This window comes from Rhamphochromis sp. 'chilingali' (genome assembly GCF_963969265.1).
Source record: "Rhamphochromis sp. 'chilingali' genome assembly, chromosome: 10".
Lineage (NCBI taxonomy): Eukaryota > Metazoa > Chordata > Actinopteri > Cichliformes > Cichlidae > Rhamphochromis > Rhamphochromis sp. 'chilingali'.
The window spans coordinates 288,950-316,803 of NC_137937.1; the positions used below are offsets into that span (position 1 = coordinate 288,950).

At 42.9% G+C, this 27,854-nt stretch overlaps 1 protein-coding gene across 2 annotated transcripts; it reads right to left on the reverse strand.

Annotated features, from left to right (window-relative positions):
* Positions 1-290: 290 nt before the first annotated feature.
* Positions 291-26,897, reverse strand: fam151b (family with sequence similarity 151 member B). Of its 2 annotated transcripts, XM_080894674.1 has the most exons (7): positions 26,751-26,897; positions 26,524-26,649; positions 22,623-22,703; positions 13,258-13,417; positions 12,964-13,181; positions 2,529-2,664; positions 291-1,971 (listed from the first exon to the last, which is right to left on the reverse strand). In XM_080894674.1, the coding sequence occupies exons 1-7, from the start codon at positions 26,845-26,847 to the stop codon at positions 1,830-1,832; spliced, it is 960 nt and encodes a 319-aa protein (XP_080750800.1). In that variant the 5' UTR covers positions 26,848-26,897; the 3' UTR covers positions 291-1,829. The 2 variants fall into 2 exon arrangements, with proteins under 2 accessions (XP_080750800.1, XP_080750801.1); XM_080894675.1 differs by lacking the exon at positions 22,623-22,703.
* Positions 26,898-27,854: the final 957 nt, after the last annotated feature.

The window sequence follows — 27,854 nt, forward strand, 5'->3', positions numbered from 1 at the left end:
TAAATAAATTATTTAATCTTGTATTTGTGTACTTTCTGGTTATTGAATAAAAAATTTGTCACACATTGCTCTGATAAACACAAATGGCTGAAAGAAATGTTTGATGGAAAAAAGGAAACAAGTGTCTTGCTGCAGTAGTACTAGAAGTAGTACCAGTAGCCCTAGTATTGTGCAACAACGAGGCTTCAAGAGCGATCACTCTTCTGGCTTGCAAATGGTGAAATAATGTCACAGTCTTAGCTGCAAATCAGAAATCTTAGTAAATTAAAAAAAGGAGTTTAAACTTTAGGTTTGGCATAGACACAGACTTTATTAATGACACACTCAGGAAATTCACGTTACAGGAGCACAACGGTCAGTAAGAAAACGTGAATCAGAGATATATTAGAAAAATACAAAAAAATAGTGCACAAATTTAAAACAAGCAAAACACCTATGCAAGAGTAATTACTAATGATTTACAAATGCTTGTCATATGCAGCCAATACACTCAGGGAATTTTATATCAGTATATCAGTATAAAGCTGTCTGTAATTCCTGGACAGCTCATGAAATAATTTTAAATTAAAGCTGCACTCCAGTTAATTTTAATAACTAATAACAGGTTTATGTCTTAGATCTACGGACACAGCCAAAACATATTGCTTGCATAATGCTGTATTCTCTCCCAGCTTACCATTTTCTCACAATCAAAGATTAAGGATTGTGTTTTTATAGCACGAAGTAAACTATCCCCTTTTCTTCTAGGCCTTGTTGTGTGTACCTCACAAGTCAAATTATACATTAGTGATACCAAAAACATTTTGAATTTCCTTTATAACCGAGATGCCAAGCTGATATCAGACATCTTATGCTCACCAGGAGCATATGTGTGATATGTGATTGGTAGCGGGCGAAGTTAGGCACGCCTATGAGGCGGAGTTGGTCTCGGGCACAAAGTTTCAAAAAAGAGGTAAGCATCACTCGGGAGCTGAGACGAGGCGAGTAAGACGGACAATTTAGGCTGTGCGCTGGATGTGAGAAGTTAGGAGTGCTGTGAGTTTGGAGGAAGACACAGGGTTTTTTCAGGAGAACACTGTTAACTTGCCTGAGGTTTGGGGGATAGACGGGAGACGCTGGGGGGTTTTCGGGATCGTGAGAGTTTGTGACTTGGACTTTGATTGTGAATTTCCTATTTCGTATTAAACAAATGGAAATAAATAGTAATAAAGCTTTCCATCGGGGCATGCAGCCTGTATCTCCATTCTAAATATTACAAAAGCACAAGTTTAACTAAGCACTAAGAACTATGATTTAACACATATTCACACACACACACACACACACAGGCCCACGAACAGATGGCATTTTTGGCCATAAAAAAAATAAACTTCTTTTGGCTTAAAAATGGATTTTTTTTGGATATTTTTAATAATCAAATAATTTTTGAATTATTGAATGAGTTATAAAATATGATCATTTTAATAATAGTTTTATTAATATGATAATTTCATGTTATTAAAAATATGTTATTAATAATTTTATTAATAACATATTTTTATGACTGCCATTTGTTTTATTACGTCCTTTATTACTCATAAATCATTTTATTGTGGGTCATAACATTAATGTCATGGCCTTAATACTGTGAGGCAGACACCTTACAGTACCGCAGAGGATCCTCATGAATAGACGATTCCTATGAGCAAGCAGTCGGTGACCGTGGGGAGGATGAACTCTGTTTTAACAGGAAATGAGCTTCAGATAAATTCAGGATGAAGTTAGTTTCCACTTGCAGGTGCACCAGTTAATGTCACAGCCAGACAACTTCTCACTGGATTCATATTTGCTTATTGTGCTGAACTGATCCGTGCTCTTAGAGAGTCTGGCAGGTCAAAGTAAATCCTGCTCGTGGCAAACTCGTCTCTGTAGGGCAGCAAGTCCTGCAGTGAGAACTCATCACTGTGGCCCGTCCACACAGTTAGAGTGTACCTGTCAATGTCAAGGAAAAAAGGTATTAACATATGTCAGAATGGTTTTGGAAACTCCGCCCATTTGACTTTATTCTGATTTTTTCAACTTTATTGTAACAACAGATGAAAATCTAACTTTGTGGCATTGAAACATTAAAATGGTCCAATGAAATCACAACTATGAGACGAGTGTGGATCGAGTTAAACTGTGATGCACACATGCTTCTGTCCAGTGATGACACTTTCTCTCTCACTGCTTGGCAGACAGAGATCTTATCGAAGAAGCTAAAAGGACAGTTTATGATTATATGGTAACATAACGTTTCAGCTGTGTCCCACACCAATGTGTGAGAAGTAAAAAGGAGAAACTACTGTGACTGCTTGCAGCCTACTGACTACCTCTGATCCACAATGAGGCTAATTAGACGAATACAGTGTTTGCTGGTTTTGATTTGCTCTCCTTTACTGATATCGAGCATATATATGGCTTCTTCAGACAACCAGGAGACAGCAAAGAAGCCACTGCATGTTTGTGGTGTTGTTCTGAGAAAAAGATCCGATGTGGCCGACATTCACCTGTCTGACTGCTTCAGCAGCCATGCCAGCTGGGAGAAGGACTTGGCCAGCAGAGCTGCACGTACTGGGAATGTTACGGGATGTTTAAGGTCTCTACAGATCTTCTCCATCATATGAACCATATCCCAGCTGTAGCCTGAACAAAAGAGAAACAAAACATAAACGTGTTATGTGAGATGTGTCACTATGGTCTGCTGAGGACTCACTGACTCTCGTTCTAACCTCACTCAGGAAGTGCTCTCAGGTGAGACAGGCACATGGTCCCACAGTTCTGAGTATAACAGCCAGGCATTCTTGCCTTCTTCCCCATGAAAACTCACAAGAGCTCCTTAGTGGTTCTGGACCAACATTAGCCACCTGACTGCTGGCTGACTCGGCTGTCAAGATAGTCCATGAACATGGGTTCTTCTAGTGTCAGGATGAACTCTTATGTTGCATGCATGTATTTTCCTGGTGAGAATTTATTTGTCTAGTAGCAGCTGTTACCCGGATGGGTCGAGGGGACTAAATACACTGATCCACCAGGCTAGTAACGTTGTGTGGATGGAGTGGACTCTGCCAAGATGGTGTCAAAGAGACAGATGTTGTCCAAGACATGGAGGATGCTGGACAACACCTCCCACCCACTCCGTGATGTGCTGAGCATGCTCAGTGAGAGACAGATTTACCCAAATGAGACAGAAAATAGTTCCTGCCTGTGGCTACGTCCATCTAATTGCAGCAACAGCTGCACATCCTCTACAAAGGAGTCTAAGAGGGCATCTCAATTTCAGCTTTATCTACACTCTCTTCCATGTGAGATAATGGGATATTTATTTATTTATTAGAACTATTGCATAATATACTGTAATATTTTATTGTTCATTCAGTTCTAAGAAGCAAATGAGTAAATCCACTTGCTGACAACATGCTGCCAGGCTATTAGAGTCGGGTGCACCACCATGTTGTCTGCATATTTGAGAACTGTCATACTTTTTCACTCTGAGTTTTCTAAACCGGCTTCCTGAAATAGGGCCCTGGTAAAGACCTATAGTAAACGTTTGACCTCTGTTATTGCCAACAAAGGTTATGTTACAAAGTATTGAGTTGTATTTTTGTTATTGACCAAATACTTATTTTCCACCCTGATTTACGAATAAATTCTTTACAAATCCTACCATGTGAATTCATGAATTTTTTTTTCACATTCTGTCTCTCACAGTTGAAGTGTACCTCTGGTGCAAATTACTGACCTCTGTCATCATTTTAAGTGGGGGAACTTGCACAATCGGTTACTGACTAAATACTTTTTTGCCCCACTGTGTATGTGTGTGTGTGTATATATATATATATATATATATATATATACATACATACACGTACATATACACATATATATACGTACATATACACATACACATACACACACATATATATATATATATATATATATATATATATATATATATATATATATATATATATATATATAAGAAAAAAAACACCCAGCACGTCCCTGCGGGCGGTTTATCCTTCAAGCTCGGGTCCTCTACCAGAGGCCTGGGAGCTTGAGGGTCCTGCGCAGTATCTTAGCTGTTCCCAGGACTGCGCTCTTCTGGACAGAGATCTCCGATGTTGTTCCCGGGATCTGCTGGAGCCACTCGCCTAGCTTGGGAGTCACCGCACCTAGTGCTCCGATTACCACGGGGACCACCGTTACCTTCACCCTCCACATCCTCTCGAGCTCTTCTCTGAGCCCTTGGTATTTCTCCAGCTTCTCGTGTTCCTTCTTCCTGATATTGCTGTCATTCGGAACCGCTACATCGATCACTACGGCCGTCTTCTTCTGTTTGTCTACCACCACTATGTCCGGTTGGTTAGCCACCACCATTTTGTCCGTCTGTATCTGGAAGTCCCACAGGATCTTAGCTCGGTCATTCTCCACCACCCTTGGGGGCATCTCCCATTTTGACCTCGGGACTTCCAGGTTATACTCGGCACAGATGTTCCTGTACACTATGCCGGCCACTTGGTTATGGCGTTCCATGTATGCCTTGCCTGCTAGCATCTTGCACCCTGCTGTTATGTGCTGGATTGTCTCTGGGGCATCTTTACACAGCCTGCACCTGGGGTCTTGCCTGGTGTGATAGACCCCAGCCTCTATGGATCTTGTGCTCAGAGCTTGTTCTTGTGCTGCCATGATTAGTGCCTCTGTGCTGTCTTTCAGTCCAGCTTTGTCCAGCCACTGGTAGGATTTCTGGATATCAGCCACCTCCTCTATCTGCCGGTGGTACATACCGTGCAGGGGCCTGTCCTTCCATGATGGTTCCTCGTCTCCCTCCTCTTTCTTGGGTTTCTGCTGCCTGAGGTATTCACTGAGCACTCGGTCAGTTGGGGCCATCTTCCCAATGTATTCATCCTGGACTGTGGTGCTGACACTCACCAGTCCCCGGCCCCCTTCCTTCCGCTTAGCGTACAGCCTCAGGGTGCTGGACTTGGGGTGAAACCCTCCATGCATGGTAAGGAGCTTTCTTGTCTTTATGTCAGTGGCTTCTATCTCCTCCTTTGGCCAGCCTATTACCCCAGCAGGGTACCTGATCACGGGCAGGGCGTACGTGTTGATGGCCCGGATCTTGTTCTTACCATTCAGCTGACTCCTCAGGACTTGCCTGACCCTCTGCAGGTACTTGGTGGTTGCAGCTTTTCTAGCGGCCTCTTCATGGTTCCCATTCGCCTGCGGGATCCCCAGGTACTTGTAACTGTCCTCTATGTCTGCAATGTTGCCTTCTGGTAGTTCAGTCCCCTCAGTTCTGACTACCTTCCCTCTCTTTGTTACCATCCGACTACACTTCTCCAGTCCGAACGACATTCCAATGTCATTGCTGTATAGCCTGGTAGTGTGGATCAGTGAATCGATGTCTCGTTCACTCTTGGCATACAGCGTGATGTCATCCATGTACAGGAGGTGGCTGACAACTGCTCCGTTCCGTAGTCGGTATCCGTAGCCAGTCTTGTTAATGATCTCACTGAGGGGGTTCAGGCCTATGCAGAACAGCAGTGGGGACAGAGCATCTCCTTGGTAGATCCTGCACTTGATGGTGACTTGTGCTATGGGCTTGGAGTTGGCCTCTAGTGTTGTACGCCACATCCCCATTGAGTTCCTGATGAAGGCTCTTAGGGTCCCATTGATCTTGTACAATTCTAGGCATTCCAGTATCCAGCTGTGGGGCATTGAGTCATAGGCCTTCTTGTAATCAATCCAGGCAGTGCACAGGTTGGTCAGTCTGGTCTTGCAGTCTCGGCTGATTGTTCTGTCTACCAGTAGCTGGTGTTTTGCGCCTCTGGTATTCTTGCCAATTCCTTTCTGTGTCCCGCTCATGTATTGACCCATGTGCCTGTTCATCTTAGCCGATATGATGCCTGACAGGAGCTTCCATGTAGTACTGAGGCAGGTTATTGGTCGGTAGTTGGAGGGGACCGGTCCCTTCTTGGGGTCCTTGGGGATCAGGACCGTCCGGCCTTCAGTTAGCCATTCCGGGTGTCTCTCGTTAACTAGCAGCTGGTTCATTTGTGCTGCCAGACGCTCGTGGAGTGCAGTCAGCTTCTTCAGCCAGTAGGCGTGAACCATGTCGGGCCCTGGTGCTGTCCAACTCTTCATACTGGAGACCCTTTCTTGGATATCTGCCACTGTGATGGTTACTGGACCCTGTTCAGGGAGGTCGCTGTGGTCTGCCCTCAGATCCACTAGCTACTGAGCATTGCCGTTATGGGTTGCGTCCTTCTCCCATATGCTCTTCCAGTATTGCTCCGTCTCCAGCCTTGGTGGTGCTGTTCTCTTATTGTTCCCTTGCCACTGAGAGTACACCTTTGCTGGTTCTGTGGAGAACAGCTGGTTTATTCTCCTGCCTTCTATCTCTCTGGTGTACCTCCTCAAGCGGCTGGCCAAGGCTGTGAGTCTTTGCTTGGCAGTTTCCAAGGCCTCAGGTATGGACAGCTTGCTGTATTTCTTAGGCACCTTCTTTGTCGCACCTTTCTGCAACTCCGTTAGTTGGCTACGCTATCCAGTTAGAGATATATATATATATATATATATATATCTCATACACACATAAATACACAGACATATATAAATAAAATATACGAAAGGGGGTAGAATAAATAGGAATAAAAATAAAAATACAAGTGAATTGCACATTTCAAGCATTGAGGTCTATTGCACCATTGACTATTTACAAAAGTATTGCACAAAAGGTAATTGCACAGTGAGGTGAAGAGGCACTACAGCTTAGTTGTTCCCCCCTCCTTTGTCCTCCTGTCTCCCCTCCCTCTCCCCTCCAGAGAGGAGTTAAACAGTCTGATGGCGTGTGGGACAAAGGAGTTTTTAAGTCTGTTAGTTCTTGTCTTGGGGAGAAGCAACCTGTCACTGAACAGACTCTTCTGGTTGTTAATGGCCGTGTGCAGAGGATGCCCAGCATTGTTCATAATGTCCAGCAGTTTTTTGATGAACATGTCTCTCAGTGTGTCACTTGCAGATAGGGAAAAAGACCTGGATCAATTTCCCACATGCAGCAGTCGGAAGAAAATTATAGGTTAACATCTTTAGAAACACTCAGGCCGAGTTTTGACTGAATTGTTTACAGCTTCACTTCTATGTGTTAATTGCCCCTTGGGGATAAATAAAGTCTTTCTGATTCTGATTCCTCATCCTGAAAAGCGAGCTCCAAGGACGCTAACTTCTCCTTGAAGACAAGAAATGCAGTTCCAAAAAGCAACAACATGGCAGTCCAAGAGACAACAGCAGAGTCTTGAGCAGAGAGACCCAGCAGCAGCAGTATGTGCTGAGAGAAAGGGAACCCATCTTCTGATTTGATGGATGGACATGCGTTTCCAGCAAGCTGCAACTTCACTGTGTGTGACTGGTCTTTGAGAAGACTGTCTGAGTTTGACATTTTCCATGTTTGGAGTGAAATGGCAATGAACGAGACAGTGGGGACTGCACAGGACAAAGCTGAAGCTGGAATGCTGCAAGGGGGAGAGGAGACCAAAGTGGACAGAGCAGGTGAGGACCCAGAGGAATGCTGTTGTTTAGAGTGGGAAATTAAATTTGGGTTGGCGAACCTGGGAGGAAAATGACTGCTTTAAGTGGGAAAATTGAGAAGGAGTCTAAGACACTGCAGAGAGAAAGGTACACAAAATCACACACAAACAGAAAATGCATTAACCATACTAACACATACAATGAAACTCATGAAGACCAGACAGCATCTTCAGCATGTTTCTGTTTGTCATCTTGTCCAGTTCACTTAGTAAGATGAGAAGTGATACATAGACCACTGGACTGATATTATAGTAGGACAGATGATTAAATTATAGCAGGGGCAAACAGAATGCTGAAGAGGGGTCTGAATGAGTGAGGCTAATAGGTTGTTGAGTTTCTTGTTTCTGATGTGTGGAGGAAAGTTTTAACATGGCACACACCTGGTTACATCAGAAGAAACTCGTGATCTAATAAGACATTAGGGTTATTTTGTGAGGTGTGTGGCTGATGGATGCTTTGAGATAATCTCTGTCGTTTGAGAGATCTGCACGATTAGAACAGAAAGCGCTATACAACATGTTGTCGGGAAAACGGTCGCAAAGTGAGCTTTTCCATATTAAAATGGGCTCGGGGGAAAGCCACTTATTTAGGACAATCAGAGAGCAAGTCCCGGTTTAAAAGGATTCTTTTTTTTTTTTAAAGTGGCGTCATATTGCTGAAAGTGGGAACGAAATGCGACAAGATGCAAATGCTACTATCAGCAATGAATAATAAAAAAAAATGGTGAACTGACTGGACTGACAAAAGTTTGACAGAAGTTGACTTAACACCAACATGTAGGATTGCACCTCCACCCAGATGTGAAGGGTGGATGTATGGATGTGTGTTTCTTTATTGCAGGAGCAGGAGGATGACAGAGACCAGAGGGGGAGATTTTAGGGTCACATGAGAGTGTGGGCCCTGCAGACTTTAACCTTTAACTGCTACTTTTCTGGGAAACTGATGTTGTGTGAGGAAACTGTGTTTACAGCCTGTGTGTTAGTTATGCTATTACACTGTGTTGTTGAGAAAATGTTGAATGTTACAGCGGGGGAATGAGCATACAATGTGAGACACATACTGTGTTGAAACCAGTGTCACTCTTTTCACGGCAGATTGTTAACTTTCTGGCCTTTTACAGCACCTCTGGAATCTGGTGACCCAGGCCTGACCTCCAGGATGCTACTGCTGCTGTTTGTTTCTCTCTAAGAGCGCTTGTGGAGGATTCAGCACAGACAGACAAGTGACAACAGAGCAGATGTGCAGTGATTATAGAACATTTTAGTGTTCGGCTCATTATCTGACCATCATTGAGCTCATAGAGGTAAAGTGAGTGACATTGCTTAAGGAAAGTGTCATGGTCCTGAGTCTCCTGACTCAATGTTTTGTTTTTCTTTATGCTTTTGTTTATCCTGAGTATGTACTCCGTTACGATTTGCATTTGTTAGGTTTGTGTTCTGTGCCTGCCCTGGTCCCACTTCTGTGTTCCACGGTGTTCTGTTCCTCCATCTGCGTCTCTCTGTCCCGCACCTCGTTTCTTATGATCTCAGGTTTGTCATTTAGTTTTCCCAGTTCAGGTTTCTCCAGTCATTTGTCATTCCTCACTGCCTGTTTTGTCTCTCAGTTACTGGTAGATAAACGTCACTAGCATTATCATCTACTGCCTGCATTTTGGGTCCTTTCTCACTCCAACACCACACGGCTCACCTCGGCAGCCGTGACAGAAAGTCAATGATTACAGTAGTGTGGAATAAGCACAGCACAAATTATATTCAAATAAAAAAATAAAGACCTGCCAGGAAATATTCAGAGTATGTTTTTTTTTTTGAAAGAAGGAAGTTATAATTTAAGGGGTTTTTGTAACTTCAAAACAATGAAGGTACGTACTACAAGAAAAAGCTTTTGTGTTTGCATGGAGTGAAACTGTGGAACAGTCTGAATATGGAATTAAAGCAACGTCCAAACATAAAACTGTTCAAAAAGAGTTATAAAAATATGATCTTCTCGAACTATAAAGAAAAGGAAAATATTTAAATTAAGTGAATGTCTCTATTTAAAAACAAACAAAAAAAAAACATTAAAAAAAACTCATGATGTGATATTATAGTATATAGTAAATCAGAAATCTGTTCACTATTTCTATTACAAATTATATCAGTGAGGAAGCTGACTAAATATTAACTGATAATTTATGGCAAAGGGGTGGGATTAATTAAGTGTGTACTTCCTCCCTTTCAACATGTAAATTAATCAGAATGTTTTTTTGTATGTAATTTGTATAGTAATTTTTCTCTCTTATTTTCTTTTCTAAATGTACTTGTATATTGTTCACATGTTGAAATAAATTACCAATCAATCAAACACATGGGATGATCCATGATTTGGAGAAATTATGGTGATAGTTGTGGTTTAATGATTTGGAATAAACTGTGTTGACACTTGTCTCTGTGGCGCTGAGTGCTTTATTATTATGAGCTACAGTTGCTTGCAATTGTGAAGTTTGTTTTAACTTACAGAGTTTGTCTTACAGGCAATAATGATAGTCTGTTAAGTTGAACAGACTTAACATTTAACCATTGGCTAATGTTTTTCCTTAATACGGGGTTACAGGTTTGTAGTGGAGCTACTCCAAGGGAGAAGCCCTAAGAATTTTTAAGTGAGAATGTGAAACTTTTTTGTGCATCTCTAATTGTGTGGAGTTGATGCATGGCAAGGACCATGAGGCAAAAGAGGGTTCTTGGGGAGTTTTCATTTTTTAAATTGCAGGTGGCATGAGGTGAAGTGGTGGAAGAAGAGGCTGAGATGCAGATGGAAGCTGAGACCAGGAGAGAGGCTTCAAGAGGATCAGTGAGGAGCAGAGACCATTCCAGCACAGCTGACAACCCACAGAGGGCTGTGCCGCTGGGCTTCCTGGAGATCATCGAAAGGAGATTGTGGACAGCAGCAAAATCCAAAATAAAGTGAAAGAGGTTCGACGTTGAGGAGGACAACTAGAGTGCTCTACCCTAAACCTTCAGGGTAGAGCAAGAAACCGAGGGATGAAGGGAGCGTGCCAAGCTCCAAGCGACAGCGCAGAAGGAGATCAGCGATGAAATTATGACTCTGTAAACAGCACAGACACCAGAAGCCGTGACTGTGACGGGAAATGACTGACAGCAATTTCCCCAGGAGGATCACCTAATGCTGTTTCACTGTGCCATGCAGACTTTGACACGCTGAAGAGGTTTCCTGTGTGTCATTGTTGCTGTCATTTGCATCATGAGCACTTCTACAAAGCTGGCTGAAATTTTGATGACTCTATCCCCCCACAGGAAGAACGCCTGAAGTCAGGAGATGGGGGTTGATAGAGGCCATAAAAAGGAAGTGCTGGTCCAACCCACAGTGAGGGGGCTGCTGACCAGGCCTACAGCTTTGAAGATAGCTCAGAAAGCCACCTGGATAGACAACAACACCAACTGCTGTGTTTGCATGCCCATGTGTACATACACTTGGACTCTGGCCGTATGGACAATGATACGAATGGAGAAAGCGCTGCAGAACTCAATGACTCTGCAGAGGAATCTACACCGGCAGGAAATGCACCACAAGGCTGGAATGATTTTGGAAGTGTTAATTCCTCTTTTTGGACTGTTAACTTTCATTTTCTTACTTGTAGGATGCAGTTTACCATGTGTGAGATCAATGAGAAATAGGATAACTGCTAACACATTTATCAACTGTTTGCTTTTACAGTAATATGAGGTGAATGATAGGACAGAGGATTTGTGTAAATGATGTATGGTTGAATAATTTAAAGGACAAAAAGGACAAACAGGACTGTTAGGGTGATTTTGATAATAGCTGTCATTGTTGTACTTAAATTCGTAAACTGCATGTTGAGATATTTTTCTGTTCCTCCATCAGCAGGAAGTCACACAAACACACACACACGTGCTTGCACATGCATGACACACACACACAGTGCCTGACACACCACAGGGGTTTTACAATGGGTGGTGCTTGTGTAAACGGTATGCATCTCAATAAAAGGTGGCAAGCAAAGGCTGGGGGCGGAGTCGTCTGAGTCAAGTGCAGAGTTGCAGCTCTGAGATCCGACCAGGCTTCCCTTTTAAGTTAAATACTGTTTAAGATGATGTCTTGCTTTCTTCACAGGTGATAACTCTCTGAACCAGCGGGGCCTGCAAGCCCAGACCCAACATTTACATTTCTTCACTATTGAACAGCAGTTAGGCTTTTTAGTGACATCATCCTAAAACCCTCAAATATGGGTGACAATACTAAAAGATCCTAAATGTGCTGGTGGCATCTCCTCCCACTAATCTGAATTAGGGGTGGGTTCTGATTATCGATTTTCTGATTACAATCGATTCCAGTTTGAAAAACGCAATATCGATTCATTAAATCCTGAATCGATTTTTACATATAAACGTATTTTACCTGAGACACCAGAATCTCAGGTTAAACCTCTCAAATTTCCAACAACCACCAAACAGCTAAAACAGTAAACGAGAGCAGGAACACGGATTCTGCACAAAGACGTAAACACAAAGCTCGGACCCGCCGACAGATCAGGATCAGTGAGATGTCGACTTTCTCACCCGACGGCACGGACACGGTCGGGGCTGAATCAGCTCACTGATTCTGATGTTTCGGTGGGTCGAGCTTTGTGTTCACGTGCTAGATTCTGGAGCTGCGGGTTTTATCTCTCTCCAAACAACATTGACTGAACCAGCAGCAAAAGAAGATCCAAACTACAGATAAACATCGTCATGACTTCAGTCTGACTTTTGCTGCTTTGCTTCCACCACGATAAAATCACACTTCCTGCACAGCTCTCTCTCCCTCTGTGTACTTGAAGAACAGTTTCCCATATGCTTGCTCATTACCAGTCTACCGTTTTTTACAGCGCTGTGGTTTTTCTTTTTACTTAAATGACTTCTGACAAGAAAGCCGCATTTCTGCTGTTCAATACTGAAGAAATGTAAACTTTTTAAAATGATCACAAATTGCAAAACTCTTAGCTGTGTCTGTAATCAAACCTCTGTAACTTTGTTTTTCTGTTTTATCCTCAGCTACTTTGACACAAAGGCGTCTGCTGTGATGCTCACACCTCTGATCAAGTCTCAAACGTGTCAGCGTTGCTTTTATAGATATAAAAATATAGACATGTACTGATAAGTGATCAGAATTATAATATTTCTGACTGTCTGAGGCAAAATTTCCCCGATTCAAATCTAATCGAATTGAATTGATTCCAGAAATCAGTGACGATACCCAGCCATAATCTGAATACATTTGTTTACATGATATTATTCTTGTATTATCAATAAAATTGAGTTCTCAGTGTACAAAAAGGCAATGGTGATGAGGTATGTTTACCTGGATTATCTGTCCCAGCAGTCCATCCTGTAGTCCAGCCCAGAGACAGCACAGTGTGTGAGGGAAGATGAGTCACAACAGAGAGGAAGGTGTGATGCTCCAGAGGTCCGATCTGCCCCCCAGGACCCGAGAAGATGTCTGCGTTGATCCACACAGGACGGTATGGCTCAGTCAGCACTTCCTGCAGCAGGACTAAAGATGTTGACACAGCCTCCATGCTATGTGGAGAGTATAGCTCAGCGTTAGCGTCACACAGACCCACACAGCATTGGTGGAACAGAACCTGCTTCTCACCTCTTAAAGTCCAGCTTTATCCCCTTGCCGTACTCTTTCACTCTCTCCAGCCATTCCCTCAGAGTGATGTCACTGTCTGTATCAGGGGGATGTGCCATGATTGGCTCTTTGGGATCACGACCTCTCATGACAATGTCAGCTTCAATCATAAGAGAAGGACCTGAAAAACAGTTGTTGCCCATTAGAAACCGACTCTTATCTTTCTTAAATATCATCCCAACGACAAACATCACTGAATATATCTTTTTATTTTCAGCCCAGAGGAGGTTAGCGCAGTATGACGAGCACACAGTCGCTCCGTGTTCAGCACAGCCACAAAGGCTCCTGATTTTACCTCCAGCTGTGGCCTCTGCGGGGAGTTTGTATGCTCTCCCTGTGCCTGTGTGGGTTTCTCCAGGGACTCTGGCCTCTTCCCACAGTCCAAACGTGGATTAAATGTTAGGTTAACTGGAAAATCTGGCTACGGATGTGAGACGGATAAAGTCCTCAAAGTGCACACAATGTAGTTAAAATGTGACTTGCAATCTAAAGTTCTTTGGTTGGTCAGTAAGACTAGAAAAGTGCTTTATAAAAAAAGAATGCATTACATTACAGTGTCCAGATTATTAGGCAGACCTGAGATGAATCACAGCTCACACACCAGCCCTCTAATCCATGTTACATATCATGAAGCCTCCTTCCTTCACAATAAAATTACATTTTATTTATTCAACACAAAATACAATAAGGACACGCTGTGGAAGAGAGCCGGAGATTAATAATAACTATTGATTAAATGTATCCACAAGTGGTGAGTAAAAACACTGAGTGCATCATGGGAAGCTCCCAGCAGCTCAGAGCCGCCGTTTGAGGAAGCAATGTGTTCCCATATTTCTGTAGAACAGCCAAAGATTATAATGCATTCTATTATTTTTACTCTAAAATTAGTATTTCTGTTGAAAAGTATGATAATTAACATGAGTTAGCGGGGAGAAACTATGATTTCAGCCTTTATCAGAGTGACGCTGCCATGGTTACGTTAATGCGGTTGCTAATGTGAAGGAAGCAGAAACTTAACACGATCACGCAAAATACCGCAGTAAAGTGAGCCGTCATTTGTGAGCCGCGGTCAAGCCAGCCGCCTCCTATCCGCCGCATAAATTTCCTTGCGCTTTTACACCAGTCTTTACGGTAGCGCCTTTTCGCTTTATGTGCCGATTGAAAGACTATACCCGCGCACACGCGCGCATGCGCGCGCACAAATTACAATGTAGCAGCCCGATACAGTCGATACAATTATGGAAATGTCAGAAATTCATTAAAAGTCATCCTGAATAGTTGAGGTCCAACTTTCAACACATCCCCCCTCTGGGACACCTACTGTACCTGTGTGCCAGGTTTCATCTAGATTTACTGTAGAATTCCTCAGAAATTAATGGAAACATTTATTCAATCTAATACAGTCAGTACAATAGAATTATGTCAATTTTCAAAAATTCATTAAAAATCATCCTGAGTAGTTGATGTACAACTTTCAACACATCCCTCCTCTAGGACACCTACTGTACCTGTGTGCCAAGTTTCATCCAGATTTACTGTAGAATTCCTCAGAAATTAAAGGGCACTTGTATTCAATTCAATACAGTCAATACAATAGAATTATGTCAATTTTCAGAAATTCATTAAAAATCATCCTGAGTAGTTGATGTCCAACTTTCAACACATCCCCCCTCTGGGACACCTACTGTACCTGTGTGCCAAGTTTCAGCCAGATTTACTGTAGAATTCCTCAGAAATTAATGGAAACTTATATTCAATTCAATACAGTCAATACAATAGAATTATGTCAATTTTCAAAAATTCATTAAAAATCATCCTGAGTAGTTGATGTCCAACTTTCAACAGATTCCTTCTCTGGGACACCTACTGTACCTGTGTGCCAGGTTTCAGCCAGATTTACTGTAGAATTCCTCAGAAATTAAAGGGTACTTGTATTCAATGCAATACAGCCAATACACTATAATTATGTCAATTTTCAAAAATTCATTAAAAATCATCCTGAGTAGTTGATGTCCAACTTTCAACACATCCCCCCTCTGGGACACCTACTGTACCTGTGTGCCAAGTTTCATCCAGATTTACTGTAGAATTCCTCAGAAATTAAAGGAAACTTATATTCAATTCAATACAGTCAATACAATAGAATTATGTCAATTTTCAAAAATTCATTAAAAATCATCCTGATTAGTTGATGTCCAACTTTCAACACATCCCTCCTCTAGGACACCTACTGTACCTGTGTGCCAATTTTCATCCAGATTTACTGTAGAATTCCTCAGAAATTAAAGGAAACTTATATTCAATTCAATACAGTCAATACAATAGAATTATGTCAATTTTCAAAAATTCATTAAAAATCATCCTGAGTAGTTGATGTCCAACTTTCAACACATCCCTCCTCTAGGACACCTACTGTACCTGTGTGCCAAGTTTCATCCAGATTTACTGTAGAATTCCTCAGAAATTAATGGAAACATTTATTCAATCTAATACAGTCAGTACAATAGAATTATGTCAATTTTCAAAAATTCATTAAAAATTATCCTGAGTAGTTGATGTCCAACTTTCAACACATCCCTCCTCTAGGACACCTACTGTACCTGTGTGCCAGGTTTCAGCCAGATTCACTGTAAAATTACTCAGAAATTAATGGACATTTATATGCAATTCAATACAGCCAATACACTACAATTATGGAAATTTCAGAAATTCATTAAAAATCATCCTGAGTAGTTGAGGTCCAACTTTCAACACATCCCTCCTCCGGGAAACCTGCTGTACGTCTGGGCCAAGTTTCAGCCAGATTTACTGTAATATTCTTCAGAAATTGCAGGGAACTTATGTTCAGTGCAAGAAAGGCTGAAAGACGACCACCACTGAACAAGACACACAAGCTGAAACGTCAAGACTGGGCCAAGAAATATCTCAAGACTGGTTTTTCTAAGGTTTTATGGACTGATGAAATGAGAGTGAGTCTTGATGGGCCCGTGGCTGGATTGGTAAAGGGCAGATAGCTCCAGTCTGACTCAGATGCCAGCAAGGTGGAGGTGGAGTACTGGTTTGGGCTGGTATCATCAAAGATGAGCTTGTGGGGCCTTTTCGGGTTGAGGATGGAGTCAAGCTCAACTCCCAGTCCTACTGCCAGTTTCTGGAAGACACCTTCTTCAAGCAGTGGTACAGGAAGAAGTCTGCATCCTTCAAGAAAAACATGATTTTCATGCAGGACAATGCTCCATCACACGCGTCCAAGTACTCCACAGCGTGGCTGGCAAGAAAGGGTATAAAAGAAGAAGAACTAATGACATGGCCTCCTTGTTCACCTGATCTGAACCCCATTGAGAACCTGTGGTCCATCATCAAATGTGAGATTTACAAGGAGGGAAAACAGTACACCTCTCTGAACAGTGTCTGGGAGGCTGTGGTTGCTGCTGCACGCAATGTTGATGGTGAACAGATCAAAACACTGACAGAATCCATGGACGGCAGGCTTTTGAGTGTCCTTGCAAAGAAAGGTGGCTATATTGGTCGCTGATTTGTTGTTGTTTTGTTTTTGAATGTCGGCGAGGATTCCGCACGGCACTCCCCTCCATTCACCTCGCGAATCTCCGCTCTCTTCCAAACAAAGTCGACGAATTACTGCTCTTAAACCGGACTAACAAGGACTTTGCACGCTCTGCTGCCCTCTGCTTCACTGAAACCTGGCTCATTGAGCGAGTCCCAGACGCTGTCTTAAATCTGCCGGGCTTCCAACTTCACCGGGCGGACCGCGAAACAGAGCTCTCAGGGAAAACAAAGGGTGGTGGAGTCTGCTTCTACATTAATGAAGGTTGGTGTACTGATGTCACAGTGTTACAGAAACACTGCAGCCCACACTTGGAAAGTTTTCTCATCAACTGTAAACCTTTTTATTCACCGCGGGAGTTTTCTTCCTTCATGCTGGTCGGAGTTTACATCCCTCCACAGGCCAACGCGAACAACGCACTGTGCGAGCTGGCTGACCAGATTACTACCCTGGAGAGGAAATTCCCGGATTCCTTTACAATTATTCTTGGGGATTTTAACAGAGCAAACCTAAACCACGAACTCCCTAAATACAGACAGCATATAGACTGCCCCACCAGGGACAACATCATACTGGATCACTTCTACACCACTCTAAAAGATGCCTATCGCTCTGTGTAGGGCTGGGCGATATGACCCAAAATTCATATCTCGATATTTTTTAGCTGGATGGCGATATAAGATATATATCTCGATTTTTTTTTTTTAAAGCCATAAGTTAAGAACAAAAAGAGAGTTCTTAGTCACACTGTGTCCCAGATGTCACACGGGCACTTTTATTTACATACAGCGTAGATGTACATGAAGAAATTACTCAAAAATAAATTATCAGCATTTATTAAATAATCATGGTCCATAAATAAAAGAAAACAATGTTGTTTTTGTGCATAACAAAAAGCTCACAATTGTGCAGTCAAAATGTAAACTAATAGACGCTGAGCGTAATAACAAAGAGACAGATTTCACAGCTGCACCACGTCTCTGAACAGGAGCCATTTGTGGTCCTTATACACACACAGTACGGTAATATTACGTTGAAGCAGAGTACGTATCACTCCGCGAGGCTCCTCCCCGGTAGCCGTAATCCTCCGACAATCCATCAAGCGGTGCAGCTCCGTAGCTTAGCAAAGTCATAATAAAACATTTTTGACAGATTGCTGAGCGCTGTGTACCACATAAAATCGGTTCGCGGTCAGTAAGCACAACCAGAATTCATACATAAGGCGCAATGTCGAGTTTTGAGAAAATGAAAGGATTTTAGGCCGTTAGCGCGGTTAGCTCGTTAGCGCGGTTAGCTCGCTAACACGTTGACGCCGTCCAGCCCCACGCACGGGGGCTCGCGGTAACTCGCTAACGGAGATTTTCCCCTTTCATCTTGTCATTGCCTGCAGGTGAAGCTATGGGGGAGGCGGAGTTGTGTTCAGTGAAGGAGAGGCGAGGCCGAGTAACGTTGCGTAGAGACAAAAGTGGACGAAAGAGAGGCAAACCTGCGGCTCCACAAGTATAATTATAACGTAACATAGACTATATCGATATAAACGATATTGTCACATCTTATATCTCGTATGAAAATATATCGATATTTTTAAAAAACTCGATATATCGCCCAGCCCTAGCTCTGTGCCCCGGGCAGCTTTGGGACATTCTGATCACTGCATGGTCCATCTTATTCCAGTTTATAGGCAAAAACTCAAACGTGCCAAGCCTGTAGTCAAAACTGTGAAGAAGTGGACTAACGCAGCAAAGCAGGAACTGCAGGACTGTTTTGACTCCACTGATTGGACTGTTTTTGAAGCTGCATCTGAGAACCTAGATGAGCTCACGGTAGAGCTGGGCGATAGAACGATAACGATATGTATCGCAATATAACTTTTACTCGATAGAGAAATTAAGCTATCGCGATAGACCTCGCCGCTCTTGTCCTCTTAAAAAAAAAAAAAAAAAAGGTCAGCCGATCCAAATTAAGTAGCGCAAAGCCGAACCAATCACAGCCGCAGCGTCACGTCGCGTGACTTGTTACGTACAGCACAAGTGCCAAGCCGCACGTGTGTTTGTTTGGGAAGCAGCCAGCGGGTAATGGAGCCAGCGCGTAATGGAGGAAATGAGTGTGCCGACTAGAAAAATCAACCGAGCGTGACCGAAGAGAAAACAGACGATGGTTCCAATGCCGGAGAGATTGTCGAACGGAAGAGCCATAGAAGTTCCGTAGTGTGAAGGTATTTCGGCTATTTCAAGTCTGACAAAAAACAGAGTAGCGTGCACTGTAAATTGTGCCGAAAGCAAGTCTGGAAATACAATAAACTGGTGCATGCGTCACACTGTGCGCCACGTTATTGTTTCGGTGAAATGAATTTCTACAATACTGTTAATTCTACTCTCTGCAGTGTTTAAATGCTTACATATACACACAGTTACTGTCCGTCCACACATGCGACTCGGTTCTGCTTCTATGCCCCAGCTTTGTTTACTTTTTCCCACCGAGGCTTCTAGACTTCTGATTGGCCAACATTTCTGCACGGTTAGGAATCTAGCGCCACCTGCTGCTTTGGCATGTTCATAGCAGCGTTTTCCTTCATTTCTGCCTTTACGTGTGAACGGGATTATTTTTTAAAACGAAAACGGAAAATCTCCGTTTTCAAAAATACCCGTGTACGTGTGGACGTAGCCTCAGTCTCTGACTGGAAGCGCTGATTCGTCATTCGGCTTTTGTCAGACTAAAGTAACTGTTAAAACTGTTTGAAAAGCTAAGCTATACAACAAGGAGAGATTGAGAATTTCCTTTTAGTTCTCAGTTTATTTGATATTGACAAAAGTTAGTCAGTTTTGTCTGTTCTTCTGTAAAACAAACTAAGATTTATTTTTAGAATTAATATTTTGTTTCTAAGTGGAATTGACAATTTAGTTTCGTTTGTTCTATTTTGAAACTTAAACGCTTTAGCGGCTGCCTTTTGTGTAGTTTGCAATATTTGCCTTTATTTATCTGAAAAAGTCTCATGTTCCTTAAGTACATCTAACCTGTTGAACTTATTATGGGAAATAAATATTTAAATAAAAACAAGCTGCTGATTATTTCACATTTTACTTGTGAGCAACGGCACATTTAAATCTTACAAATATAGTTATTTGGCTTATATCGTGATAGATATCGTTATCGCCTGAAATGAAAAAAACATATCGTGATATGAAAAAATCTCATATCGCCCAGCTCTAGCTCACGGACACTGTGACATCATACATCAGTTTCTGTGAAGACGTGTGTGTGCCAACAAAGACCTTTTGCACATACAACAACAATAAACCATGGTTCACTCCTAAACTCCAACATCTTCGCAAGGCCAAGGAGGACGCCTACAGAAGTGGTGACAAGGTCCTGTACAAGCAAGCCAGGAACACACTGACCAAGGAGATCAAAGCAGCTAAAAGGATCTACTCCCAGAAGCTGGAAGGACGGCTTTCAGCCAACGACCCTGCATCAGTGTGGAGGGGCCTGCAGGAAATCACCAGCTACAGACGCCCCCCACCCACTATTGAAGCAAACAAAGACCTGGCCAACGAGTTAAACACTTTCTATTGCAGGTTTGAGACGGACAGACTCCCACGCCCCACCCTCCCCTCCCCAGGGACATTGCTTCAGACATTGACCCCTAACACACCTTCCACCTCTCCCCCCTTCACCCTGCCCCTCCCCAATCCAGACTCAACGACCACCACCACCCTCTCCATCCCAGACTCAACGACCTCCACCACACCTCTCACCCCCCTTTCCTCCTCCCTGAAACTAAGAATACACACTCAGGATGTGAGCCGACTATTCCAGAAACAGAAGCCCAGGAAAGCCCCCGGACCAGATGGCGTCTCACCCTCCTGCCTCAAGACCTGTGCTCAACAGCTGGCTCCCATCTTTACTCGCATCTTCAACAGATCCCTGGAGCTGTGTGAAGTTTCCTCCTGCTTCAAACGCTCCACCATCATCCCTGTTCCCAAGAAACCCACCATCACAGGACTGGATGACTACAGACCTGTCGCCTTGACGTCTGTGGTCATGAAATCCTTCGAACGACTGGTGTTAGCCCATCTGAAAGACATTACAGGCCACCAGCTGGACCCTCTGCAGTTTGCCTACCGGGCAAACAGGTCAGTGGATGATGCAGTGAACATGGGGCTGCATTACATCCTGCAACACCTTGACCGCCCGGGAACTTATGCCAGGGTCCTGTTTGTGGACTTTAGTTCGGCTTTTAACACCATTGTGCCTGAACTTCTTTCCTCCAAACTCTCCCAGCTCAGCGTGTCACCAGCTATCTGTCAGTGGATCACCAGCTTCCTGACAGACAGAAAGCAACAAGTGAGGCTGGGGGAGATCACCTCTGAAACCCGGTCCCTCAGTATTGGTGCCCCTCAAGGATGTGTCCTCTCACCACTACTGTTCTCCCTCTACACTAACGACTGCACCTCCAATAACTCTGCTGTCAAACTCCTAAAGTTTGCAGATGACACCACTGTCATTGGCCTCATTCAAGATGGTGATGAGTCTGCATACTGGCAGGAAGTTGAGCGGCTGGTACTCTGGTGCAGTCAGCACAATCTGGAGCTGAACACTCTTAAGACTGTAGAGATGACAGTGGACTTCAGGAGACATCCCTCAACTCTGCTCCCCCTCACCATATCAGACAGCCCTGTGTCGACTGTGAAGATCTTCAAGTTCCTGGGTACAACCATCTCCCAGGACCTGAAGTGGGAGACCAACATCAACTCCATCCTCAAAAAGACCCAGCAGAGGATGTACTTCCTGAGACAACTGGGGAAGTACAGTCTTCCACAGGAGCTGCTGATCCAGTTCTACACTGCGGTCATCGAGTCTGTCCTGTGCTCCTCCATCACAGTCTGGTATGGAGCAGCCACTAAACAGGACAGGAGCAGACCGCAGCGGACTGTACGGGCAGCAGAAAGGATCATCAGCGCCCCCCTGCCCTCCATCCAGGATCTGTACCTCTCAAGAACCAGGAAACGGGCAGGTAAAATCATCGCAGACCCCTCACACCCTGCACACAGACTTTTTGATCTGCTGCCCTCTGGCAGACGGTACAGAAGCCTGCAGACCAGGACCACCCGACACAGGAACAGTTTCTTTCCCCTCGCCATCTCCCTTCTTAACAGTTGACCTGTCACACTGCTCCCACTGCCAGACTGCAACTGCACCTTATTTACATTTTGTAGTATTCATTCCACCTCATTCATTTCTGTATTTTATGTATATAAGTTTAGATTCGTTATTTATAGTTGGTTTACATAGCTTTGTGTATGTATGTGTAATGTGTATATATAGACACTTGTGTGTGTGTGTGTGTGTGTGTGTGTGTGTGTGTGTGTGTGTGTGTGTGAGATTCACATTGCTGTGCTTGAGAGCCACCATCTACCAGAACCAAATTCCCTGTATGTGTCTGCACATATACTTGGCCAATAAACACGATTCTGATTCTGATTCTGAGATGTATATTTGTGAATGTGGAGATGTTATATTGGTTTCACTGGTAAAAATAAATAATTGAAATGGGTATATATTTGTTTTTTGTTAAGTTGCCTAATAATTATGCACAGTAATAGTCACCTGCACACACAGATATCCCCCTAAAATAGCTAAAACTAAAAACAAACTAAAAACTACTTCCAAAAACATTCAGCTTTGATATTAATGAGTTTTTTGGGTTCATTGAGAACATGGTTGTTGTTCAATAATAAAATTATTCCTCAAAAATACAACTTGCCTAATAATTCTGCACTCCCTGTAGGTCTGTTGACAGAGCTCTGTACAGGTCTGCTCGAGCTGACCTGAAAAGGGGTCCCACCTGTCCAGCAACAACACATGGCATGGAATAATAGACATCATAAACCACAGAGGCAGAACTGTGAAAACAGAAAACCTGAGTGTGCAGCTAGCAGAGGACATAAACAGCTTCTTTGCCCGCTTTGAAACACCACAACAGCAGCATTCATCTGCCTCAGCCCTGCTCCCATCCTCATCCTCACCTGGTTCCTGCACCGCTCCATTCACTGTAACAGAGCACGATGTCGGATGTGTGCTCCTAGCAGTGAACCCCAGGAAGGCGGCCGGTCCAGACGGAATACGTGGTAAAGTGCTAAGACCATGTGCCCACCAGCTCACCCTCATCTCCACCAGAATCTTCAACCTCTCACTGGATGAAGCAGCCATCCCATCCTGTCTAAAATCAGCCACAATCATCCCAGTACCAAAGAAGTCTCCCATCACCAGCCTGAACTATTATTGCCCTGTGGCCCTCACACCGGTAATCATGAAATGCTTTGAGAGACTAGTCCTTCAGCACACCAAGGATTACCTCCCCCCAGAATTCGACACCCACCAGTTTGCATACCGTGCAAACAGATTCACAGAAGATGCCATCACCCTCCACTCGGTGCTGAGTCATCTAGAACAGCGGCAGAGCTACGCCAGAATGCTCTTTGTGGACTACAGCTCACCCTTCCACCACTCGCCCATTGAGAGCCTACTAACTTACTGCATCACAGTATGGTACAGCAGCTGCACTAAGGCGGATAGAGCCACCCTCCCAGCATGTTTGCAATGAGTAGGAGATGCTCTGTATCTCACTGTACAACTGTATAGTGACAAAGGTATTGGGTTCTTTTCTAAAGATTGCTATAAACAGAGGAACCCAAACTGATGAAAAGTGGTGAATATTTTTTTTCAAATGACTATTTTTAGTGGATTTTTGATATAGAAGCAGAATGACAGAATGTTAAAAGAAGTTACTTTTAGTCATTCTAAGCTGGGCATTGCGTTCTCTGGCTGTTCAAAGCCATGGAACTTTAGACTTTCCAAGCAAATAATGATGGCCATACTGATGTTCTTTTCAGTACATTTTACTTTATGTTCATTTTCATTTTTATGATGTTTCTATTTTTACATAATTCCTCCCACATAGCAAAATTGGTATGGCCTGGATCTGTCCCACACAATGTGCTTACACATGGCCTGCGTACCGCAAAGAATGACGGCCCTATGGTGGCCCAGATCTGGTTTACCAGAGGTGGCCCACACATGAGCCAGCACAAGGCCAGTTGCAGACACACTGCTGGCCCTGTGCTGGCCCAGAACAGTTTCAGCTCTGGCCCCAGATGTCAGCCTAATGTGTACCTTAGCCATGTAAGCCATGTAATAACAACATGTGCTGGAACATAATAGTGCAAAAGTAACATGACGAAACTCTGTTCAGACAGTGAATGGACTGATTCTTATACAGCGCTTTTTTACTCACCCATATTACTCAAAGTGCTCTATACAACATGTCACATTCACCCAATCAGGCCAAATGTGGCATGCCATCACATAAACAGTGCCATCTTACCATGCCAGAAGTCAGCCAGCAGTGCCGGCTTGACACCAGATCCAGGCAAGACCCGTCTGCTATGTGGGATGACTTGTTCTTTTGGCATTTTAGTTGTGGATTATGTTTGGACTGTGTCTCTTGCCCTTTCAGTATTGTTTCCTTGTGCTTCTAAGTGTCCCTTTGTTTCTTTTTAGGTTATGTAGTATGGGTTAGAGATATTTTGTATGTTGTTTTTGTTTAATAAATCCGCCTTTTGGATTATTCCCTGATGTGCCTGAGTTCTGTTATTTAGTGTCACTTTGAAAGGACACACATCCAGCATTGACATATAATTGTTCTTTCAATTTTTGATAAAGATTACAGTGAATTGAGATGTAACTTGGCCCAGAGGTACGGTAGGACGCCCAGAGTAAGAAAGTGTTGAAAGTTGGACCTCAACTATTATGGATGATTTTTCATGAATTTTTGAAAATTGACAAAATTATATTGTATTGGCTGACTGCATTGGATACAAGTACCCTTTAATTTCTGAGGAATTCTACAGTAAATCTGGCTGAAACCTGGCACACAGGTACAGTAGGTGTCCCAGAGAAGGAATCTGTTGAAAGTTGTACATCAACTACTCAGGATGATTTTTAATGAATTTCTGAAAATTGACATAATTCTATTGTACTGACTGTATTAGATTGAATAAATGTTTCCATTAATTTCTGAGGAATTCTACAGTAAATCTGGCTGAAACTTGGCACACAGGTACAGTAGGTGTCCCAGAGGGGGGATGTGTTGAAAGTTGGACATCAACTACTCAGGATGATTTTTAAGGAATTTTTGAAAATTGACACATTTGTAGTGCATTGGCTGTATTAGATTGAATAAATGTTTCCATTAATTTCTGAGGAATTCTACAGTAAATCTGGCTGAAACTTGGCCCAGACGTACAGCAGGTTTCCCGGAGGAGGGATGTGTTGAAAGTTGGACATCAACTACTCAGGATGATTTTTAATGAATTTTTGAAAATTGACATAATTCTATTGTATTGACTGTATTGAATTGAATATAAGTTTCCTTTAATTTCTGAGGAATTCTACAGTAAATCTGGATGAAAATTGGCACACAGGTACAGTAGGTGTCCTAGAGGAGGGATGTGTTGAAAGTTGGACATCAACTAATCAGGATGATTTTTAATGAATTTTTGAAAATTGACATAATTCTATTGTACTGACTGTATTAGATTGAATAAATGTTTCCATTAATTTCTGAGGAATTCTACAGTAAATCTAGATGAAACTTGGCACACAGGTACAGTAGGTGTCCCAGAGGGGGGATGTGTTGAAAGTTGGACATCAACTAATCAGGATGATTTTTAATGAATTTTTGAAAATTGACATAATTGTAGTGTATTGGCCGACTGCATTGAATACAAGTACCCTTTAATATCTGAGGAATTCTACAGTAAATCTGGATGAAACTTGGCACACAGGTACAGTAGGTGTCCCAGAGGGGGGATGTGTTGAAAGTTGGACATCAACTACTCAGGATGATTTTTAATGAATTTTTGAAAATTGACACAATTGTAGTGTATTGGCTGTATTAGACTGAATAAATGTTTCCATTAATTTCTGAGGAATTCTACAGTAAATCTGGATGAAACTTGGCACACAGGTACAGTAGGTGTCCCAGAGGGGGGATGTGTTGAAAGTTGGACCTCAACTATTCAGGATGACTTTTAATGAATTTTTGAAATAAACATAATTGTAGTGTATTGACTGTATTGCACTGAATATGAGTTTACTGTGATTTCTGAGTAATATTACAGTAAATCTGGGTAAAAACTGGCCCAGAGGTAAAGTAGGTGTCCCAGAAGAGGATTGTGTTGAAAGCTTGGCATCAACTTTTAAGAATGATTTTTAATGAATTTTTGAATATGCAACCAGACTATCACGATGGCTGTATTGAGCTGTTCCATTGTAATTTGTGTGCGCGCGTGCGTGTGACTGTTCACGCGCGTGTGCGCGCGCGAGTCTAGGCTTTCAATCAGGATATAAAGCGAAAAGGCGCTACCGTAAAGACTGGTGTAAAAGCGCAAGGAAATTTATGCGGCGGATAGGAGGCGGCTGGCTTGACCGCGGCTCACAAATGACGGCTCACTTTACCGCAGTCGCAAAATAGTTTCAACCTTCAGGACTAAACAAGGGCTGATTTAGACAAAATGACCTTTAACATAAACAACAATAAAATGTCAGGTGTTTGAATTTTCACGTTGACGTCAGCGGGACTGACAGCCACGTCACGGACTCACCTGTGAGCGCCTCCGCCAGCCTGCTCCTGCTGTTCGCTGCATGCGACCAGCTAACCTCGGCAGCGTCCATCCTCGTTATAAAACTCCGACTGAAGAAATAGTCCAGCGTTTGGTCACGCATCCCACCTGCGAACAGAACACGAGGGTCGCAGCCATTAGCTCCTCTCTGTCACAGTAAAGTGCAGCTCGCTAAAGCAAGTGAGCGTAGCTGCAAAGCTCGACATTACCTGTTTTACCCTTTAAATTCCACAAGACATAAAATATAAAACACACGATTAAAATTAAAGTAATTCTGTGAAAACTCAGCAAAAGACTCGTTTTCATTGCCGACTTCCACGATCCAAAACGGAAGATAAATAACAACACATTTCCGGTCCGAGATTGTCGAAATAAAAGAACCGGTAGTCTTTTACTGATTCAATACAATATTTATCGAGATTTCTAAGTTTAAAATCTAAGTGACCAAATTGCCCCAATCTTTATTCTACTCGACGTGAGACAATAAAATATCAGCTCTAAAAGAAAACATCTCTAAAGTTAGAAATATCCTGTCTCAGAGTGACGCTGAAAAACTAGTTCATGCATTTATTACTTCCAGGCTGGACGACTGTAATTCATTATTATCAGGAAGTCCTAAAAACTCCCTGAAAAGCCTTCAGCTGATCCAAAATGCTGCAGCAAGAGTCCTGACAGGGACTAGAAAGAGAGAGCAGATTTCTCCTGTTTTGGCTTCCTGTTAAATCCAGAATTCAAAATCCTGCTCCTCACATACAAGGTCTTAAATAATCAGGCCCCATCTTATCTTAATGACCTTGTAGTACCATATCAGCCTATTAGAGCACTTCGCTCTCGCTCTGCAGGCCTACTTCTTGTTCCTAGAGTATTTAAAAGTAGAATGGGAGGCAGAGCCTTCAGTTTTCAGGCCCCTCTTCTGTGGAACCAGCTTCCAGTTTGGATTCAGGAGACAGACACTATCTCTACTTTCAAGATTAGGCTTCAAACTTTCCTTTGATAGAAACTCCCTCAGCAGTATTGCTAATGTGTCTTCTTGAGCAGGGGGACCTTGTGGGCCCTGCCAGATTTCTATCCACTCGAGTGTAGTGTGTTATTGATGGTGTTTTTGGTGACTGTGGTCCCAGCTGCATACAGATCTTTAACAAGTTCCTCCCATGTGGTTTTGGGCTGATCCAGCACCTTTCCTATAATCACCCTCAGCCCTGTGGTGTAAAGTGCTTTGAGTGCTCAAATAAAGTAGAAAAGTGCGATATAAGAACCAGTCCATTTACCACGAGGCAAGGAGCTCTCTCATATTCTGGTTCCAGGCTTCTGGA

Bases quoted from the DNA above. Each gene is read 5' to 3' on its own strand.
- fam151b (XM_080894674.1), bottom strand. From the start codon at position 26,847: ATGAAAACGAGTCTTTTGCTGAGTTTTCACAGAATTACTTTAATTTTA. The intron at 13,182-13,257 runs GTGAGAAGCAGG...CTCTCCACATAG, and splicing joins ATAAAGCTGGACTTTAAGAG to CATGGAGGCTGTGTCAACAT. The intron at 1,972-2,528 runs GTGAATGTCGGC...TGACATTGACAG, and splicing joins CTGCTGAAGCAGTCAGACAG to GTACACTCTAACTGTGTGGA.